This window comes from Microcaecilia unicolor, chromosome 1, assembly GCF_901765095.1.
Source record: "Microcaecilia unicolor chromosome 1, aMicUni1.1, whole genome shotgun sequence".
Classification (NCBI taxonomy): domain Eukaryota; kingdom Metazoa; phylum Chordata; class Amphibia; order Gymnophiona; family Siphonopidae; genus Microcaecilia; species Microcaecilia unicolor.
Window position 1 is genome coordinate 739,003,007 of NC_044031.1, and position 23,444 is coordinate 739,026,450.

At 43.8% G+C, this 23,444-nt stretch overlaps 1 protein-coding gene across 2 annotated transcripts in view; it reads right to left on the reverse strand.

The window, feature by feature from the left end:
• ACAN (aggrecan) overlaps window positions 1-23,444 on the reverse strand; it is a 190,800-nt gene that overhangs the window by 12,650 nt on the left and 154,706 nt on the right. For both annotated transcript variants that reach the window (XM_030189702.1, XM_030189701.1), the window contains one exon: window positions 17,347-17,529. In XM_030189702.1, coding sequence (XP_030045562.1) covers window positions 17,347-17,529 — 183 coding nt within the window. The remainder of the gene's footprint in view (window positions 1-17,346; window positions 17,530-23,444) is intronic.

Sequence of the window (23,444 nt, forward strand, 5' to 3'; positions counted from 1 at the left end):
CTTCAGGAGTCTCCCACAAAGCTGGATTCAAGACAAGGCTGCGGCGATACTCTGAGAGCGTGATAAAAGGGTCCATATCTGAAACTGGGTTTTCAGCGATTCCAAGCCACCGGACACGTTTTCTCTCAGCTGCCGCTTCAGGGGTCTTCTTCAAAACAGGATTAGACAAACGTTTCCCACGATACTGACGAAGAGTCATAGAAGGATCAAGAACAACGATGGAGCTGGACCCCAGCTGGGTCAGCTGGGCGGGGGTTCTTGCCGGGCTCATGGCCTTTGCAATCTGTCAGGTTCTCAGGTTCAGAGCCCGCGGGGCTGGGCTCTGGAGCAAACGTGAGCCCTTGGGCTGCTGACGAGGAGCGACAGCAGCAGGCAAAACCCACCAACCAACGCTGGGTAAGCACACCGGCAGGGACTGCAGGCACTGCCCAGCGAACCGGAACACAAGGACTGGAATCCCCTGGACTGGAATCCCCTGGACTGGAGGACCCAGGACTGGAACACTGGACTGCAATCCCCCGGACTGGAGGACACTGGACTGGAGCACACTGGACTGGTCTGCACAGCTTCACCTGCACTTAGCTACTAAGCCCCCCAGGAGTTGAGCTCCTGGGTTCGAGTAGCCGACAGGACTTACTGGATACCGGATGACATAGGGACCAGGACTGGAAACAGAAGTGCTCCTAACCCTAAACTGATCTACGTGCTCCCAAGCCCTAAACCAGCAGGAGTGTTCCTAACAGTAAACTAACAAAAGGACTTCCTAAGCCCTATACTAAACAGGAGCTCCTAAGCCCTGCTCAAGAAAGGGACTTCCTAAGCCCTAAACTAACAGAGCAGGGAACTAAACACAAAGCTAACACAGGTGCTACTAAGCACCAAGCTACAAGCAGAGCTTTACACTAATAAGCTAAACACAGAACTAACCAGCTACCTAAGCACTGCTCTAGCAAGCTAGATACAACTAACAACGTGCTTCCTAAGCACTACTCTGGCAAGCAACCAGAAGAGCTCCTAGCACTGAAAGGGAAGACAGGGGAGGCACACGGAAAAAGCAGTGAAGCTAACACATAAGCCAAAAGTGCTTCTAAAGCACCAAACACCAACAGCAAAGACTGCAATGCTCCCAATAGCACAAACACCAGAAGTACTTCTAACAGCAAACTCTGCAGTGTTCCTAACAACACCAAACCCTGAAGTACTTCTATCAGCAACAGAGCTTCCAAAGCCCTACACATAGCAATGCTTCCAAAACCAAGAGGGAAAAGCAGAGGAACCAGAGGGGAAAAGCAGGAAAGCTAAACACACAGTCACCAGTGCACACTGCACTCATACTAACCTGGACCTTTAGCAAAAGCAAGCAGGGAAACTAGACACAAAGTCAGAAGTGCACACTGCACCACCCTACCTAAAGCAAACACCACTGTTGCAAAGGCCCTGAAGGAAACAAGACCACTTCCTTATCAAGGCCCTCCCTGATGATGTCACACTCCCTAGACCTAGGCAAAAGCACACTGACCCAGAGAGGCCCAACCCACACCAATGCAAAACTGTGAAACACTTGAAGCCAGTACACCCAAAGAGAGGTAGAGCAACTCAGGCAACACACACACAGGTGCAGTATAGTGAAACAATTAGAGCCATGCTGCTGGAAGCTGCCAGCACAGAGAGACAGAGCCAGCTCAGAAAGGACAGACAAAGAAACAGAAGCCAGCTAAGAAGCTGACCCCCAGGAAAGAGGTAAGTTTGAGAGGGGTTCAGACCCCAATCATAACACTTATTAGTGAGCCACATGGATAATCTAATCGATTCCTTTGAGAATGAAAAATTGATACAGCAAATGAAGTTCTACAGGAATAGGAAACGGTTCAGATTTTGAAAATGTTAATAGACCAGAAAGATTTGAACAAAATGAATATTATTACAGATGATTAATATTGAGATTGTTGTTTTCCCAGAGTTCCGGGTATGACTCCTAAAGTTTTTTTATCCTCTGAAATGATTCCTCTTAGTATATTAATTCAAAAGGAGTGAAGACTGTGAAACTGGGATTACTTTAATCAGTGGGAATTGGATCAGAGATTCAAGTGTTTGTATTGTTAAATAATTTCTGGTTTTAAAAGGGGGAAAATGAAATCAGGTGTATTATTTCCACTAATATTGGACAATAAGTATGTTTCCAACGAAATTAATTGACTATACACCGTCTTGGGTTTGAAGAAGCCAACCAGATGATCAATGTGGAATAATGATTCAGATAAATAATAACTGGGGATAATCAGGTTAATACCACGTTTTCTTGGTTTACTGTTGTTTAATTGATCTCCTTGTCTTGTTTCACTCTCCCTATGTATTTTGTGGTCTAAGAAAGAGAAAGATTGTATATAATCCATTTATCTAGTTGAGATTGTTTTCCTCTAATATTGTATTAATGTACAGTCATCTCTGTATTACTGTTTGCAAGTGATCCTTGTAAAATGAAAAATTATAAATAAACTAGTAAAAAAGGCCCGTTTCCGAAACCAATGAATCGGGCGCTAGCATGTGGTTTTTTTTTTTGTGTGTGTGTGTATGTGTCATGGAGTTATTTTGTGTGTGTGTGTGTCTGTGTGTGAGAGTGTGTGAGGGTGCGGTGTGTGTGCAGGTTGTTGATGTGTGTCTTTTTTTGTTTTTTGCTTGGGGGTTGGGGGATGTGCTGTGCTGTGCTGTGCTGGCAAAGTGGGTTGGATTGGTGTGTGGCTTTGAGGGTGTGTTTCTGTTGTATTGTGTGTGTGTGGTTTTGTCTGTCAAGGAGGTTTGTGGAGGGGGGGTCTTTCTGTTGGTGAAATGTAAATGTGGTTGTAGGGGGGTCAGCCTTTGTTGAATGTTGTTTTTTTTTTTCCATGTTTTTTTTTTGTGTTGTGCTGAGGCAGCAGTGTTGTTTTAGATGGGCTGAAGGTTGAGGAGCACATTCTTTGTCTGTCGGTATTTTTTGGCCGTTTCTGGGCTGCTATAGGGGAATGCTGGAAGAGAAATGTGCTGTTGGAAGCAGCGCCATCTTTTTCCATTGGGCTGGGGTTCTGGGCATCCTGGAGGTGGGTGACGGCTTGCCTGAGGACGGGGATGGTTGTTTTAAGTTGGCGGAAGGGAGAAGATCACAGTCTTGGGCCGTCGGAGGGTGATCCGATATGTTTGGTCCATTTCAGGCCGGCTGCAGGGGAATGCTGGAACAATTATGCACTGCAGGAATCAGCGCCGTCTTTTTCCGGGTGCTCGGGGAATCCCCGAGGTGGGAGACAGCTTGCCTGAGGCTGGGGATGGTTGGGCACATCCTTGGCTGCTTCGGCAAAAGGGGAAGAGGAAGGGGGTGGGGAGTTACCTGCAGCCGCCTGAGAAACCATGTATTCTTTGTTTGTTTTGTATTATTAGTTTGCATTTCTGTTGAAGAAAGAGTGGATGCCTTTCGAATGATGGAGGTGGTGCGTCGGTGTGCGGTTGTTTCATTAGTTTGGCAGCCAGTCTCCAGCGATTCCTGGGCAGGGAAGGAGTAGGGAAACACGCTCCGCATGTTTTCCTACTCCTCCCCCTTCCTTGGTCGCTGTTTGCTGCTGGCTGGGTCGCGGGTAATCCTTCCAGCTGGGCCGCAGCTTGTCCTGTTCGCCCACATCCCAGATGTGGATGGGCACGTTGTTTTCTGGCTCCTCTGACTCCATGTCAAGCGATCCCAAATATAGTCTGTGCTATAGGCCCTCTGGCACTCTTCAGTACTGGCATTAGGCATTTTAAAATTTCTCCCCCCCCCCCCCGGTCTATTTTTGCACATACCCACAGCAGGAATATTCTTCTCTTGTTCCAGCGGTGGTTCTGTGCTCTCCGTGCTGCACAGATAATGAGCCATTCTGCTGGGGAATGCTCCTCCCTTTTGTCACGTAGTTTCCTCTGATTGGTCCGTCTTACATTGCCTAGTGTTGCCTGGGAACGGTGTTGTGATGGTCCTTTGTGTTTCAGAATGTTGAGTGTGTTTTTTCTGATTGGTCCGTCATGCGAGGGCGGGGCAGAGAGACATGGTCAGTGTTCTGGCTTCACCACCATGAATCCATGAACCCTTCAGTGAGTGACTGAGTGACTTCAGAACGTTGAGGGTGAGTTTTATTATAGTAGATTATTTAAAAAAAAAAAAAAAAAAGGAGAGGTTCATTTCAGATGTGACCCTCTATGGGTCTGATGTAATCCTTTAGGATTTTCACCTGCTAATCTTTCTAGCCAATGTAGTAAAGATTTTAGCTTGGAAAAATCTGCAGTAAAACCACTGAGCTAAAGGATAGCATGGTAGGTAAGCAAACGTATGCAAGTGGCAGAATAGGGACTTGCTCTATGTTACATTTTGTAGACCAAAGAAGAGCAGAACACGTGTCTAATATGATCAAAAGGCTTTATTTGTGCCACTCTGTAGAATGTCCTGACGTGACCACATTTTGCCTCACTAGGGACTTCTACATCAGGAGCTATGGGGTCCTTTTACTAAGGTACGCTGAAAAATGGCTTGCGGTAGTGTAGGCACGGGTTTTGGGCGCACGCCGATCCATTTTTCAATGCGCCTGTAAAAATGAACGTGCAGTAAAAATCAAAATTGCCTCGCGTCCACTTTCGGCCTGCGACCTTACCACCAGCCATTGACCTAGCCGTAAAGTCTCATGTGGTAACCAGGCGGTAATGACCTATGTGCGTAAAATGCCACTTGGTGCACATCCAATACACATGTCTGGAAAAAAAAAACATTATTTTTTGACTGCGCGTATCAGACGCACACCAAAAATGAAATCACCGCAAGAGCCACGTGGTAGCTGGGTGGTAACTCCATTTTGGCACGTGTTGGGCGTGCATAGAAACTTACGCAGCTTAGTAAAATGGCCCCTAAAACAGCTGATGCTTTCCCAAAGGGCACATACACGCATTAGAGCTAAAATCCAATGAAAGCAGCAACAATCAGCCTTGCAGTTCACAGGGTTGATATAAACACAGCAACTGTCTCTCTCATTCAGCCCCTGACGCAGCCTCTAGTGAGGTGAAATGTGGCCACATTGGGACATTTTACAGAGTGGCACAAATAAAGCCTTTTTAAAAGTGATATTAGATGTGTGTTCTGCTCTTCTTTGGACTGCTTTCTGTACTGCAGAACATTTTGTTCCTCTTCTGGTGTTTCCATGTTAAATATTGGCACATGCTTATGTCCTCCTTATTGCTGAATCTTTATCAGCTGTATAAAGACTATAGGATGAATTTAAATCTCAGCCATTATAGGGGTGCCTACTTTATTCCTAAGTGAATGGCAGATAACATGGAATTCAATTACCAGTGATTCTTCAGATGCATTAACTGCACTTCAGATTACACTTTAACTAACCTAATTGATGAAATGTCTCTGAAATCTCTATAAACCTGGAGGATGTAATGGGGTAATTTGACAAATTGAAGAGTAGCAAATCTCCTGGACCAGATGGTATCCATCCCAGAGTACTGATAGAATTGAAAAATGAACTTGCGGAACTATTGTTAGTAATATATAATTTATCTTTAAAATTGAGCGTGGTACTGGAAGATTGGAGGGTGGCCAATGTAACACCGATTTTTTAAAAAGGTTCCAGAGGAGATCTGGGAAATTATAGACTGGTGAGCCTGACATCGGTGCCGGGCAAAATGGTAGAGACTATTATTATGAACAAAATTACAGAGCATATTCAAAAGCATGAACTAATGAGACAAAGCTAACATGGATTTAGTGAAGGGAAATCATGCCTCACTAATGTATTACATTTCTTTGAAGGGGTGAACAAACGTGGATAAAGGTGAGCCAGTTGATATTGTGTATCTGGATTTTCAAAAGGCGTTTGACAAAGTACCTCATGAAAGACTCCAGAGGGAATTGGAGAGTCATAGGATAGGAGGTAGTGTTCTATTCTGATTAAAAACTAGTTAAAAGATAGAAAACAGAGAGTAGGGTTAAATGGTCAGTATTCTCAATGGAGAAGGGTAGATAGTAGGGTTCCCCAGGGGTTCGTGTTGGAACTGTTACTTTTTAACATATTAATAAATGATCTAGAGATGGGAGTGACTAATGAGGTAATTAAATTTGCAGATGACATAAAGTTATTCAAAGTTGTTAAGTCACAAGAGGATTGTGAAAAATTATAAGAGGACCTTACGAGACTGGGAGACTGGGCGCCTAAATGGTAGATAACGTTTAATGTGAGCAAGTGCAAAATGATGCATATGGGAAAGAGGAACCCAAACTATAGCTATGTAATGCAAGGTTCTACATTAGGAGTCACCGACCAAGAAAGGGATCTCGGTGTCATTCTTGATGGTATGTTGACACCCTCTGCTCAGTGTGCTGCTTTGGCTAAGAAAGCAAATAGAATGTTAGATATTATTAGGAAAGGAATGGAAAACAAAAGTGTGGATGCTACAATGCCTTTGTATCGATCTATAGTGCGACCGCACCACGAATATTGTGTTCAATTCTGGTCACCACATCTCAAAAAAGATATAGTGGAATTAGAAAAGGTACAGAGAAGGGCGACAAAAATGATAAAGGAGATGGGATGACTTCCCTATGAGGAAAGGCTGAAGCGTCTAGGGCTCTTCAGCTTGGAGAAAAGACAGCTGAGGGGAGATATGATAGAGGTTTATAAAATAATGAGTGGAGTGGAACGGGTAGATGTGAATCGTTTGTTTACTCTTTCCAAAAATACTAGGACTAGGGGGTATTCGATGAAGCTACAAAGTAGTAAATTTAAAACGAATCAGAGAAAATGTTTCTTCACTCAACGTGTAATTAAACTCTGGAATTCGTTGCCAGAGAATGTGGTATAGGAGGTTAGCTTGCGGGGTTTAAAAAAGGTCTGGACAGCTTCCTAAAGGAAAAGTCCACAGACCATTATTAAATTGATTTGGGGAAAATCTACTGCTTATTTCTGGGATAAGCAGCATAAAATATATTGAACTTTTTCAGGATCTTGCCAGGTATTTGTGACCTGGATTGGCCACTGTTGGAAACAAGATGCTGGACTTGATGGACCTTTGGTCTGTCCCAGTGTGACACTACTTATGTACTTATGTAAAACAAATCGGAGAAAATGTTTCTTCACTCAACTTGTAATTAAACTCTGGAATTCTTTGCCAGAGAATGTGGTAAAGGCGATTAGCTTAGAAGGGTTTAAAAAAGGTTTGGATGGCTTCCTAAAGGAAAAGTCCATCGACCATTATTAAAATGGATAGGGAAAATCCACTGCTTATTTCTGGGATAAGCAGTATAAAATGTCTTGTACTTTTTTGGGGATCTTGCCAGGTATTTGTGACCTGGATTGGCCACTGTTAGAAACAGGATGCTGGGCTTGATGGACCTTTGGTCTGTCCCAGTGTGGCGATACTTATGTGGATTCAGTGGCTTCAATATGCATTCCCTTCCTTCTTATAGTTTATAGTTAGTTTATTCACACTTGCTATACCGCTTGTGCTAACTTGCAGATCAAGGCAGTTTACAATCTAAAAAAATACAAAGCTTATTGAGAAAAAGGAGCTACAAATTTCGACATAGACATTCACACACCCTGCTACCCACAATAATGTAAAAATATAATAGTAAATGACACTCCAACACCAATTATGGCATAAATTGGCTGCAACTTTATTAACTAACTTCAAACTTGCAGTTACTTATTTGACTATACAAATATGCAATAAAACCCTTCGAGGCCAGTTGCTATCATACTGACCATAACAATTAATCACTGACCTAAAGGTATGGTCCATGGTTTTGCTGAACCATCTCATTCCCCCAAGTCCATGGCGGTACAGCACATGAACCCTTCCCATCTCACTTACATTGTGTTCCCCAACTGATTCAATTCATAATTCAAAATTATCTCTCTAACCCTGCCACTAGCAGTGACAGCTCAGCTTGTCACTGCTGCCCCATCTCAACAGCTGCGGCCCGATGAAAATGCACATAAGACTCCGATCAATCCTGAATACTAGACAGAAAAATGTCTAACTCAAAGTTGGAAAGATGGATCCCCACCTGCCCTGTGTAAACCCAGGCAAAATTAACCCTCCCAATTGATTAACAAAATGAGAGACTTCAGCATTGACCCATTTCTGAAGAATCTCGATGGCTTTCACCTTTACAGTCCCCTTCCAAATTAGTCTGGGAATAGTCTGACACCGTATCAGTCTGGCAGCTGGAAAAGAACAACGAGCTTATTTTATCATCCTCACTTTAATATTCCCTTAGCTCTTGTTTGTCCTGTTTGTCTGTCCTAATTAGATTGTAAGCTCTGTCGAGCAGGGACTGTCTCTTCATGTTCAAGTGTACAGTGCTGCGTACATCTAGTAGCGCTATAGAAATGCTAAGTAGTAGTAGTAGTCTCTGGGATTCCGGAATCTTGGTACACTTTGGGATTCTGGAATCTTGCTACTCTTTGGGATTCTGCATGGAATCTTGCTACTCCTTGAGATTCCGGAATCTTGCTACACTTTGTCCTTATCTCTTGTTTGTCCTGTTTGTCTGTCCTAATTAGATTGTAAGCTCTGTTGAGCAGGGACTGTCTCTTCATGTTCAAGTGTACAGCGCTGCGTACGTCTAGTAGCGCTATAGAAATGCTAAGTAGTAGTAGCAGTAGTAGTATCAACCATGCCCACTTGATCTGCCGTATTATTATTATTTATTGCATTTGTATCCCACCTTATCCCACCTATTTGCAGGTCCATACCCTGCACATTACACAAGTAATTGCTTCCCAGGTGAATAAGAAAAGTAGCTGGAGAGAAGAAATGATGAGCTTGTACCTCTCCACTCTTGTCTCTCCCTACGCCCCCCCCCCTCGGGTACTCCGTTCTGTGGATAAATCTCTCTTGTCTGCGTTCCCGCATACGTGCACAGCTGCCCTTAATGCAGAGCCTTTGTCTGCATGTATCCAGTGCTCTCCCTGATTAACACTAGTTCTCTGCAGGTCCTGATCTAACAAAAATGACAAACGAAATCAAACTTAGCCTCCAAATCATGAACTCATGGGCGGATACATTTCAATTAAAATTCAATGCAGAAAAAACACACTGTCTCATCCTATCATCACACACAACACGAACAAACCCACACATATAAGCACCCCAGACTGCACCCTTCCTGTTTCAGACAGCCTGAAAATTCTCAGAGTTACAATCGACCGAAATCTCACACTACAGAGCCAAGCGAAAAATACAACAAGGAAAATGTTTCACTCAATGTGGAAACAACGAGTAAAACCTTTCTTCCCGAGGGAAATATTCCGCAGCCTAGTACAATCAATGGTTCTAAGTCACTTCACTGGCTCCCTATCCGTTTCCACATTCAATTCAAACTTCTCTTACTGACCTATAAGTGCATTCACTCTACCGTTCCCCAGTACCTCTCCACTCTTGTCTCTCCTTACGCCCCCCCCCCTCGGGTACTCCGTTCTGTGGATAAATCTCTCTTGTCTGTCCCCTTCTCCTCTACTGTTAATTCCAGACTCCATTCCTTTATCTCGCTGCACCTCATGCCTGGAATAAACTCTCCGAGCTTGTACGTCTAGCCCCGTCTATGGCCGTTTTCAAATCCAGACTAAAAGCCCACCTCTTTAACGCTGCTTTTGACTCCTAACCACTACTCACTTGCCCTGTACCCTTTTATCCCTTACCTCTTAGTTGTTCTGTCTGTTTGTATGTCCTATTTAGATTGTGAGCTCTTTGAGCAGGGACTGTCTTTTCATGTATGGTGTACAGCGCTGCGTATGCCTTGTAGCGCTACAGAAGTGATAACTAGTAGTAGTAGTAATGTAGAAGCCTGCCCTTGCAGATCAGGAACGCGGCCGCGCAGGCTTCTGTTTCTGTGAGTCTGACGTCCTGCACGTATGTGAAGGACGTCAGACTCACAGAAACAGAAGCCTGCGCAGCTGCGTTGCTGATCTGCAAGGGCAGGCTTCTAGATAGAATGTTGCTAGTGGAGGAGTAGCCTAGTGGTTAGTGCAGTGGAACATGGAATGTTGCTACTATTTGAGATTCTAGAATGTTTGCTATTACTTGAGATTCTACATGGAATGTTGCTACTATTGGAGATTCTGTTGCTACTATTTGAGATTCTACACGGAATGTTGCTATTCCACTAGCAACATTCCATATTTAGATTGTGAGCTCTTTGAGCAGGGACTGTCTTTTCATGTATGGTGTACAGCACTGCGTATGCCTTGTAGCGCTATAGAAGTGATAAGTAGTAGTAGTAGTAGCTTGAAACAGCAAAGGCAGCAATTGCTCCCAGCACGTGCCTCACAGGCAAAGCCAAACAATGTGCACTCCCAACCAGGTGAGGCACAAATGAGAGCCCCAGCAAGTTTAAGTTGCTCTCCTCTTTGCCCAAAATATAAAGGAATGGCCACACAGCCAAACACAGATCTCTTGAACAGAAGGACCTGCAAGAGGAACTAAATAAAGAGAATTAGCAAGCGGCATCCCCTAAACTTACTAGAACACCATTGACCCACCCTTTTAATTAAATCCACAGACCCTCCCCACTCTGCAACTGAAGTAACCGCTCCAATATGGAAAGAGTGAGTCCTATACAACCTAGGATCCAATCAACAGGACAACAAACAGCATTTTAACACTATTATATTTTATTTATTGCATTTGTATCCCACATTTTCCCACCTTTTTGCGGGTTCAGTGTGGCTTACAATATGAGTTGAATGTTGGAAATACAATTTGTTACAGATAGTTATGGATTACATTATGCAGGGTTAAGCGAAACAATTGAGGTGTCGTTAAGGGATGTAATAATGGAACATAGGCATTGCAACTTTGGAAGGAAACAATGGGAGCTTAGGGGCGATAAAAAGGAATCTGGTCAAAAGCACTCCATCCGCATGAGCTAGCGAAAATAAAGCTGATGATGGCCTTTGCAACTGAAAAGCATGTGCATACCGCGAAGGGCAAGAATCCAACCCCGGTACCTGATGTGAAAACAGTTGAGACTTGTTACCTAATTTATCTGTTTTAGAGTGCTTAATCCACAGAGTAACCCCACTAACTGTAATTTAAACATCAATACCCAACAAGCCAGTGCTACCAGGGTCAGACTTATTTGTGGCTATCAGTTCTCCCACTTGCCGCACACCAAAGAAAACAAACGGAAATGATACTTTAAGTAATAAAACCTCATAAGAGGAGGTACAAACTGATCCCAAAACAAGAAATAGGCATAACAAAAGCTCATGCACGAAGGACAATCTTATACGGGACAATATTGGAGATGAGTTCCCTCACATAAAACCTTTCAGCAGTTTCCATACTAAAAAGAAAGCCCTGGGATCAGAACCACCTTGCAATTTACACAGAAAATGAAGACTTGACAGTGCAGACATCACCACTGTCCACGACCATCCTGCCTGCAAAGCAAAAGCAAGAAAATCCAAATCCACCTGCACATGAGGGGATATCTCCCAAGGAATGCGAGCCACTGTCAAAAATTGGCAAAATCATTTCCAACCCCTTTCATACGACTTCCAGGTGTTCTGAGCCAGCGATCAATAAAGCAAACTCATCAGGACAGCTGTATAACATCCCACGACCCACAGGCATCTGGCATGGCAACTCATTCACAAATAGCACCAAAGCTCGAAACCGAAGCCACTGAAATCGAGAGAGAGAGAGATGACTCCAGGAATATGCTTCACAATAAGTGTCAAATTCAGCAAGAGTGAACGAAGCACAATAACTCGTAATAATTCAGATAGCAAAGGACAAGTGGCTGATTAGCTATTAATTGCCTCAACCACTGCCATATTATCCGATCTACAACACTACTGTCTTGTTGACCAACCGATCATCCCAAAAGACCAAGACTATCAAAATGGGGAATAATTCTAAGAAGGCAATATTGGAACACCAATGCTTACCAATCCAATTCTGAGGCTACTGTTCTGCACACCATGCCCCATGAAAATAAACCCCAAATCCCTTTCCACCAGAAGCATCCAAAAACAATTATAAATTCCAAGTAGAAACCCCAGATTTAGGCCATATTTATACCCCATTAAAATCCCGCAAAAATGAGAGCCAAAGATGCATATCTTCTTTTACTTTGGAAGGAATCTGAATAAAATGACACTTCTGAATTCCTACAGTCAAACACACTAAATGCTGAGTAAACACTCTCTCCATAGGGATTACCCACACCACAAAATTAAATAAACCCACTTTTTATCTTGGTAACCAGGATTCCATAGCTTTAGAATCCAACTTAATCCCCCAAAATGTTAACTAGGTAGTTAGACCTTTAGACTTCTCAGCAGATAAAGGCACTCCCAACTCATTGGCTACATAATGAAAAGCAGTTACCACATCTTGACATAAAGAAGACTCTGCAGGACCTACAAACAAACAAATGTCCAAATAATGAATCGCATTATCACGACCCACCACCTGCTAAGTCACCCATTCTAAAAAGGTAGAAAAAATTTAAAGCACAAGCTATAGAGCAGCCCATTGGCATGCAACGGTCATAATAATAAAGTCCATTAAATTTGAATCCCAGCAGATAAAAGGAACTTGGATAAACAGAGTAGCCATATTGTAATGTAAGCCGCATTGAGCCTGCCATGTGTGGGAAAGTGCGGGGTACAAATGTAATAAATAAATAAATAAATAAATATTGGGTCAGACCAATGGTCCATCTAACCCAGTATCCTGTTTTCCAAACAGTGTCCAAGCCAGGTCACAAGTACCTGGCAGAAACCCAATTAGCAGCAACATTCCATGCTACCAATCCTGGAGCAAACATTTGCTTCCCCATGTCTGTCTCAATAGCAGACTATGGACTTTGCATCCAGGAATTTATCCAAACTTTTTAAAACCCAGATATGTTAACCACTGTTACCACATCCTCCAGCAAAGAGTTCTAGAGCTTAATTATTTGTTGAGTGAAAAAAAATATTTACTCCTATTTGTTTTAAAAGTATTTCCATGTAACTTCCTCGAGTGTCCCCTAGTCTTTGTACTTTTGTAATGAGTAAAAAATCGATTTACTTCTACTTATTCTACATCACTCAGGATTTTGTAGACCTCAATCATATCTCCCCTCATCCATCTCTTTTCGAAGCTGAAGAGCCCTAACCTCTTTAGCCTTTCCTCAAATGGGAGGCGTTCTATCCCCTTTATCATTTTGGTTGCTCTTCTTTGAACCTTTTCTAATTCCGTTATATATTTTTTGAGATATGGTGACCAGAACTGAATGCAATACTCAAGGTGTGGACGCACCATGGAGTGATACATAGGCAATATAGTATTTTTGGTCTATTTCATCATCCCTTTCCTAATAATTCCTAGCAACAGACAAAAAGAGATTTCTATGTTCACCTTAGCCATAAAGGCCCCTTTGCCTTGAGATCGAACCAACTGAATTGCACGATCAAAGGATGTATATTGGACAAAACAACACTCCTCAGGATTAAAATCATTCACACTGTTACCCCATGGGAAGGATAAATTATGAATCAAGCGATATTGCCCTGGCTCTGTCTTAGGCACCAAACCCAGGGACGAAATTACTAAGTAAGGTCAAGGAGGTAAGTCAAATGGTCCAGCAAACCTCCCCAAGAGCAATTCCTTCTGGATTTTTTCCTGCACAATCTCCTTATGTTTAACTGATGGAGCATTACGACACTGATGAATTAAAGGAGGGCCATTAAAAGGAATAACATAACCTGAGGCAAATCCATCCCACAAAAATTGAGTCAAATCCAAATCAGAGTATACCAATAACCATCTACCCAAAGCTTCCAATTTAATGGGAGATGGACCCTTGAGTAAACCTTCCAACTGATCCTCTGGCTCCCGCACGGGCAACTGGAAATTGTCCAGAGCCAGACCTGTGCACTGCACAGCAAAAGATTGGGTGCTCTGCCTCGCAAGTAGAACATTAATGGTGAAAACAACAACCTACACGATCACACCTCCCAGTATTAAAATGAAAACACGGATTAACAGGAAACCCCTGTCACCTAGCACTGGAAGAAACACCAGGGGTGATTGACCCATGAGCTGCAGCAAAACCGGTTCCTTGTGATCCTAGTCCTGAAACACCTAAGCCTGACGTACCAGCCAAATGGTCCACAGCACTCCCCATGGAAAAAGCTGTTGAAGTGCTAAAACCTCCATGAGCCGTACCTAAGCACACCTGGGTCATTTCAGACAACCAAATATCCATGTCATGAAAACTCCACCTATTGGACTTGTCTTTAGCTAAAATTTTCTGAAAATGCTCATCATAGTTTAGCCAAGTCTATTCCCAAATGTTCTATACGCTCTCAATATTAAATCAGAATATCGCAAAAGACCAGGGTATACGGACGGCTTGGTTTCATCTAAAATACTAGCATAGGCATGAAAAGCCAACATCCGGTTAAAAATAGATTTAGACACTCTGGGTTTATGCTTCTTTAAATAATCTTTCCCATCCTCCACTTTCTTGCGCTTGCTGCCCTCTCCATCACTAGTCAACAATGAAAATAAATCCACATATGTTCCTTGCAAAATCTTCCGCCACAATTTCTTAGATACATGACTATCAAGAGCAGCAATAACAGAAAGAGTATAACCTCCCCATGATACCTGTGCATGTGATGATCCTGGAACCTACAAGGGGAAAGACTGACACTCACTGATTAAACCACTGTCTTTCACCTCAGAACCCGAAGAAGAAGAGGAAGACACAAACAAATCTGATGACTCAGATTCCCAATCCTAGATTGGACTAATTTGTCTCTATCTAAACGCTTCACAATTCACCGTAAATTCTGCACAAAATTCTTATTATGCAAACGCTTACGAATATGAGCATTACTAACAGTATTCTTGCACTTCCTCTTTCCGCTCAGTGTCTCAGAAACCCCCAACTCTCCCGTCACTCTCTGACTCACCCGCCATGGAACTGCTGTGCTCTTCTTCTGTACTGAGCTCCTCCGGTGGAATCCTGTGCGACCTATGTGCACCAGGAACATCACTAGAGCTACCACCAGTTACGGCGGATCCCCAATCTACCTGACTCTGCCTGTGTTCTCTTAGCCTTCTTAGACTTAGCCCATTAAGACCCTCCCATAACCTATGTAGATAACCCACCCGCTTGTTTTGACACTCAAACCTTCTGTTTAGCCACCTCACCCTGAGAAGCCTTCAGACCCTTCCTTTTCCATGACAAACTAATGCTTTGACCACTCTTGGGAGCTATAATACCAACCACCTCTCCCAGAACAAAATAACCAACAAGTCTTCCCCACAAACTCCACCAGAACCAGAAAACCTTAAGTAAAACCCAACTCTCCACCCACCAACCCACCTCCCAACCTATTACCCAGCAAAACTTAAAGTGCTGAACCGCAATTGGAGGAACTTTAGGACCACAAACTCCCAAAAAATAGCACTGCTGCCTGCGTCCCAGTTCCAGCCTCCCCGCAATGCTCCAGGACGCAACTCACTGCCTCTACCACTGACCGACACAGTCCACAACCGAATGGGAGCCTGGAGCATTCTCTCCTCGCATGCAAAATCCTCTTCCGTGTCAGCGCTGACAGAAAAATACCCCTAAAGCAACAAAGTGAAAACAAGAACGGAGCCCAGGCATACTTGGAAACCAAGAAAGGGAACCCACACACTACTCCAGGTAAGCACTGACATGAAAAACTGCACGGTGGAAATGAATTAAAAATAAAAGAAGAAGAGAATTCAAAATGTCACTGGAATCACCAACCACAGGAAAACCCGCTCTCACCCGCCTGGGCTCGCAAACATACTGCTCCAGCCCGCTCAAACTCAGCCCACTTATTCTCTTAACCCTCACTCTGATTGGCTCCTGCACTCTGCTATTCTGCCAATCAGAGCCTCCCACTGTTATTATCCCTCACCACTACATCCTTATACTTAACTGGGAGGCTCAGCCATGTTATACCACCCTAAGGTAAAACCTGGGGTGACTCTTTCGGACCAAATCAATCGGACCAAAGAAAAAGAAGGAAAACAAAAGAAAAGAAGAGCCCATTTACATAGCCAATTAATTTGTGCATGAATGTCAGGACTGGGAGCATATACATGCATAGAGCATGAAAGGGACACGGCAGGACACAGCGTTACCTGCCCCGGAAAAAGCAAACACATAGCGTTACCTGACATTTAGCTGACACCTTCGCGTAATGCTGTGTGTTTGCTTTTTCCCGAACAGAGTTCTTTGGGCAGTTTGACTTATTCACAACCTGTTGGAACATCAATGTGACCCCTGAGGCAGGCGTTTGACGCCGCCGAAACATGGACCGTGTTAGTTCCTTCTGTCCAAGTAGTGAATAAAGCATCCTTGAAGCTCAATTTCCTGTGCTGGAGTGTCTGCTGACCATCCTCTACTCTTAATGTGGCATTTAGCGCACGGTAATAACCATGTTAAACAGCTAACATAACTTATACATAGGGGACTAAACTCTCATAGCAAATTTAAAATTCAAGCTGGAGTGAGATAAGACAATCCATAATTTCTTAAATATCTATTTACCTTACAAAATAATCAATATGTTTTTTATGAAGCTTCACAATTGAGGTTTTATCTTGAAGGGAAAGGTGTATCTCTTTAATTAGTTAATTATATAGTTTACTTATCTGCATCATGTTAGTTTTGAACACAAAGGCTTTTCAGCAAGTAGACTGCTCCCATTTCCTTTGGACAATTTTGTGGATTTAGTTTACTATCTTCCTATGATTTTGCTTGATTTTTGTCCTTAATTGTGGACTGTAATCCTATTTTGTTATTACAATATTCCAACTTTTTTTTTGTTGGATGTAATAATTTATTTTGTTTTCCTTTTCAAAGTTTTGTCTTTGATTGGATATTAAAACCTCAAAAGAAAATTCAAGCTGGAGGAATTTTGCCACTCTGGGCAGTGACCTGTTCAGCTTTTTCACCCATAACCCCTTTGCTTGCATGAACTTCTGGTTTTGCTTTTACAGTGAAATCAGTATCATGAATGTAAAGAAAGAAAACAGGAGGATACTGATGGTGTGGAGCCACTTAGGGAATCTAACTGAGGGTGAGAAATTCTGGCGCCCAAGGAAGGTTCAATGTTTCAAGATCAAACTCATCCATTGAGGCACTCATCAAACCTTGGATTAGGATATGAAAGTTGGAATTTGTCTTCATAAGAGATTAGTATAAACGTACTTAGACTTATTTATATTTCACATACTTCTAACACATTCATAACAGTACATGCCAGTGTTATTCTGTTTGATAAGAAAAATGAACCAAGGCATACGTACAATTTATGCAGACTATCTGTGGCTTCTCCCAGTGCCCACTTGGCTGGCACCGGATTATGGGCACATGACGCTGTAAATAGCCTTCATTACACTGGTATCGTACCAACGAGTTTACTTCATACCGCTCCTTCGTCTTACCAAAAGCCTTAGCATTGTCCACAACTGGAGGCTGGCCACAGGCAACTGATGAAGAGAAAGCAGGAGAAAAGCAAATGCTAGTAGGCAATCCCAACTTCATCATTTATAAATCTATATTCTTTAGGTTAGACTTCACCAGACCTGGGTATGTTTCACATCTTTCCAATGTACTATGTGAACAGCCCAGATGAACACAGAGCTGACAATGTAAGGAATTGAACTGGTAAGGAATATACTTTTAAAAAGACTTTTAAGACTTTAGAATTTCCCCCTCTCTATATTTTGAAGAGGTATCCTTATATATGGTTCTCATTAACTAAATATAAATGGAAGGTGGTGGAATACTAAATACTCATATATTGTGTGTCATGTGTTATTGTATTATGTGTTAAATATGTATATTTAACACAAGGAGAAAAAAAAGCCTCAGCAGACACAGACCAACTTATAAGATAATGGTCTTCAAGGGTTCCGTTTTCTATCATAGATATAAAAAAATCTTCTGTGTATTCTATTAACAAAAAATGAATAATCACTCTGCTACAAATCACTTAAGGCCCCTTTTACCAAGCTGCAGCAAAAGGGGGCTGGTGCTGGCATCGGCGCGTGTTTTACACGCGTGCCGAGGCCCCCTTTTACCTAAGCTGATAAAAGGGAAGGTCTCGCTTTCCTGCAGGAAATGGCCAGGCGGCAAGTAAAGCACTTGCCACGCAGCCATTTGGGGGGGGGGGGAGCCCTTACCACCACCCGTTGAGGTGGCGGTAAGGGCTCCTGCGCTAACTCGACAGTAACCAATTACCACTGGGTACAGTCCGGCACTACAAAAATAAATTAATTCTTGTAGCGCCGGAAATGATGGTGTGGTAGGGGTGGGAAGTACAGCCAAGCTGCTGCGGTAGCCTGACGGTACTTCCATTATAGCGAACTGAAGGCTCTTTGTCCCTTCCTTGTAAGATGGACACCATCAGCACTCAGTAGCTCTTGGAAAATCATCCCATGATCAAGGAAACTGAAGCACTCTTGTTGGCACCATCCACGCCGGCACACATTTAGCTCCAGGATGCGAGGTTCCCTCATTTGACCTTTACCTTCATTAGGAAGGATCAATGAAAACACCACCTGTGCACCTAGATACTTCACCTTCTGACCCAGAGCCATGAAGTTATGTTTGATATGTTCAGTAGGATACCTAGCAGTATCATTTGTGCCAACATGTATGAGCGGCATAAATCCCTGAAGACATATCTCTTCAATAAGGCCTACAAAGAGGTCCCATAACTTAACTATACCACTTCACCAATCCACCCCAGTCTGAAAGTCATCTCTCTATATCTACTTTCTTAGAACTTCTTTCCCATCCTTATCTCTTTGCATCACCAATTGTATCTTCAATCTGTTCAGAACTCTGCTGCACGTCTCATATTCCGCCAGAACCGATATACTCATACCACCCCTATCCTCGTCACTTCACTGGCTTCCGATCAGATACCGCATTTAATTCAAGCTTCTGCTTCTTACCTACAAATGCACTCGGTCTGCTGCCCCTCACTATCTTTCTACCCTCATCTCCCCTTACGTTCCCGCCCGTAACCTCCGTTCACAGGATAAATCCCTCCTCTCGGTACCCTTCTCCACCACCGCCAACTCCAGGCTCCGCTCATTCTGCCTCGCCTCACCCTATGCTTGGAACAACCTTCCTGAGCCCTTATGCCAAGCCCCCTCCCTGCCCGTCTTCAAGTCTTTGCTTAAGCCCACCTCTTCAATGCTGCATTCGGCACCTAACCCTTACCGTTCAGTGAATCCAGACTGCCCCAATTTGACTGCCCCTATCGGACCGACCGTTCACTTGTCTATTAGATTGTAAGCTCTTCGAGCAGGGACTGTCTCTCTTTGTTAAATTGTACAGCGCTGCGTAACCCTAGTAGCGCTCTAGAAATGTTAAGTAGTAGTAGTAGTAGTAGTAGTATCTGACACCCTGGAATGGCAATGCCATAACAGATCTCTGTAAGCCACATGAGCCTGCAAATAGGTGGGAAAATGTGGGATACAAATGCAATAAATATAAATAAATAAATAAATAAAATAAAATAGTGGTCAGTAGACTTGATGGATCTAGGCAATCATTCTGCTACATCTTGAATCTTGGCACCAGGCAGACAAGACACCTCCCTGGACATCACGTCTGGTCAGCAGATGGGCACCTCAGCACCCCTGAGAATTGTCAGTCACCACTACCTTTCACTTCTAAATAGCCACTGATCAAGTGGCTTGGGAAAGTTTGATAGCTGTTTCCTCCTGTTTCTGAGACTTCCAGCTCTTCTGCCTCCAGGGCTGTGAACCGATTTTTCAGTTCAACAGAAGATGGAGTTGGGGGGGGGGGGGGGGGGGGGGAGGTGATTTTGCAGGATTTGGTGACCTCTGTCCAGTAGTCCTCTTCCTGCTCAAGATCTTCACTCCCTTTGCTGGAGAGTCTCAATGTTTCAACATGCATGTCTGGGATGGATTTCTGGTTGTCACAGATGCCTCTTAGTCTTGCCACCTCCTCTCTTAGTTCTTGTACTTCTTTCATGAGGACTTCAATGTACGTGCATTTATCACATGAGTCCAGAATCTTGCCTTGGGCCAAGCAATCAGTGTGGGCAGAAGCAGAGGATGTAATGAGAGCCACAGCTTTAGGGGTCCTCTGTTTCTTTGCCATACTTCAAGTGTAGGAGCTATTTGTACCTGTAGATAAAAGAAGTGAAAAGGCCTGCCAAAGTCCCAACTTTATTTACCCTCACCTGTTCTTAGTTTTATTGTGATATTTGAGAGCCTGTTCAAGTTTACTCTGTGGGTGTAGCTCAATGTACTTCTTTGCCTGTTATTGGGCTAAAGAGTGATTCAGATTATCATGTCAGGTTTTAGGAGTTTTTCTTTTTTACTACTACTACTACTACCAGAAACTTAGCAAGGGCAGCTGACACCCGGGGCGGTTCGCCGCTGCGCCCCCCCCCCCCCAGGTGCAGCACGGCGCACCCCCCCCCTCGGAATGCGAACGCACCCCCCCGGAGCGTGCACCCCCCCCCCCCCCGGAGCACAGTCTTACCAAGGAGGGCGGGCGGGAGGACCGTTCCGCCCCGAGTGCAGTCACTGGGAGCTGCATCAGCTCCGTTGGTTCACTGCTCTCTCTGCCCCGGAACAGGAAGTAACCTGTTCCGGGGCAGAGAGAGCAGTGAACAAGCGGAGCCGACACCCTCCCAGCAGCATGCACCCGGGGCGGACCGCCCCACCGCCCCCCCTTCCTACGCCACTGACTACTACTACTACTATTTAGCATTTATATAGCGCTACAAAGCATACACAGTGCTGCACAAACATAGAAGAAAGACAGTCCCTGCTGAAAGAGCTTACAATCTAATAGACAATAATAATAAAGCAAGCAAATCAATTAATGTGTAGAGGAAAGAGGAGAGGAGGGTAGGTGGGGACGAATGGTTACAAGTCAAAAGCAATGTTGAAGAGGTGGGCTTTCAATCTAGATTTAAAGATGGTCAAGGATGGGGCAAGACGTAGGGGCTCAGGAAGTTGATGAGTAGTGTTTGATTATAGGCCTAATTCAAGGGATTAATCTTACAAAGTAGAGACCGCGAATGAAAATGATCTCAATATAAAGGTAACAGTTAAGTGACAACGTTTTCTTCTTGGTTATCCCTCCAACAATTCTGCTACAGCTAACAGCGCCAGAAGGGTCAGATCTCTCTAGAGTATACAAAAGAGTATGACCTCTTGCCCCCTTTGAAGTGGGCAAAGGGAATAGCTTGTATTATGGCGATGAACAAGTTTAAGGGTAAGAGAAGGTAAATTAATATCTTTCTGTTAGAGGTATATAAAGATTAACAAACCTGTGTATATGTTAAAAGAGATCTTTTTAACCTAAAACAGGAAACGCACCTGATGCAAAGCAGAAGGCAGGAAAGCTACTGCTAACAGGAATGATTGTATTTCAACCCCCTCTCCCCCCCCCCCAAAAAAAACAGGTGCAAATTAGATAGATTTAATTTTAGGAGACAAACACTGGATTGGGCACTCTACACAGGAAGTGTCACCTTTGGGGTGGGTGGGTTGAAGGGTAGGGTGGAAGGGCTTAAGCAACCAAAGATCTATAGAATGTTTTAGCTGTGAAACCTAACTCCAATGCTCCAAAGCTTTGAGCCCACTCCCTCCCCCCTCCCCCCAAAGAGGGGGATGAGCACAGGACTATGCTTTGGCATGTGTTGCCTGGTTGTCCAGATGGAAGACACGTGGAAAACAGCTGTGGGCTGACATCATACAGCTCAGGGGCGTAGGCAGACCTGCCATTTTGGGTGGGCCCAGAGTTAACCTGGGTGGGCTCTTCCCACCCCCACCCCTACCCCGTACATACATTCAATATACTGTTTTTTTTTTTTAAATGATACGACGTCTGCCTGTTTCTGTCTGAAACCCCTCCCCCAGTCCTACCTCAGAAGCCAATGACTGTTGCAATTCCTATAGGCAATCTGCGCCGGCTCTGCAGGCTTCTCTACCACTTTCCCGCCAAAGAAACAAGAAGTGAAATCATTGAGAGCAGGACATGCTTACTGGGTGGGCCTGAGGCAAGACTGGGTGGGCCTGTGCCCACCCAGGCCCACCCCTAGCTACGCCACTGATACAGCTATGCCAGCCACCTCTCTAGCCATGTTGGATGAGAACAGCAAGCTGGGGTGTATGCGAAAGGTTTGACTGAGTTACTGGGTTCAGGTAATGTCATAGATGCGAACCAATAAAAATGCAACCATTTAACCGAAAAATGAAGTGTGTGTGAGCAATTGTTGTGGTGGGAGGTAGAGAGGGTGTTAATGAGTACCAAAGTTATTCACTTGTTGTCCATCCTCCCAATAAAGCATCTGACACCGATGGGAACAATTTATAACTGCACACATGGGTTAAAAGCACCTTAGTCTGTGGGGTCCTTCCTGGATTTTCAAAGGAAAGCTATTTGCTTGCATTTACATATTGTCTTTGGGGTGCAGAAATGTTTTGGGTTAAATTAAGCTCCTAAACTTGCATGCTGACAAATATGTGTCTAAAAGCAAAGCTCCTTCCCATCTCTGCCTTTAGGAACGACTCCTCAAACAGCGGGTAAATTGTATGTATAAGTTTATCCGTATGTTGGACATACAGTTTTGTAGCACACCATTTCTGTATGTAAAGAACTGCTCTACCTGCAGGAATGCCTGTGAAAATGACCCTCCATTACTAAGTCTCAAACCTTCCTGTTGCGTACTCCTTGTCATATCACTCTACCAGGCTGGGGGCACAAGCACTGTTCCTTCTAAGCTAAGCGGGTGTCCTCCAACTGCATTGCTACCCGTAGGGGATGGTGCTTCAATATTGTGTTTTCAATCTCTAGGGACAGGCAAGTTCCCTGGAGTCCTGCAGAACTTGCCTGTCCCTCAACTATTGAAAATGTGATAGTGAAAGAGCATCCCCCACTGGCAGGACTGTACCTGGAGGACTCCCACTCAGCTTAGAGGGAACAGTGGACACAAGAATGGCAAATAGAAGGATCCACAACTCTTGTTAAGAAAGTAGGGTAAACAAAGAAAAAAAACAGACACTGGGCCTTCAGGATTGAGAAAAATGTAGTCCTTTAACAAGACAAAGACCCGACACGGGCCGTGTTTCGGCGTACAACCGCCTGCATCAGGGGTCAATAGAGTCCTATAGGTCAGCTTGCGGACTATTGCGCAAGGGGTGAGTAAGACAATCAGGGTAGATTTCCCGTTGTGTTAACAGCTCGTCTGTAATCGAAAGGACGCCTTCGGTAATGAAAACCGCCGAACGTCCAAAGAAAGTAGGGTAGCCATAAACAAATCCATGGCAGACTAATGTTAAAACGTTTTCAATCACACTCAGATTTTCTGCAGTTCCAGTCTTCAGTAAAATTTAGTGCTTGCGAT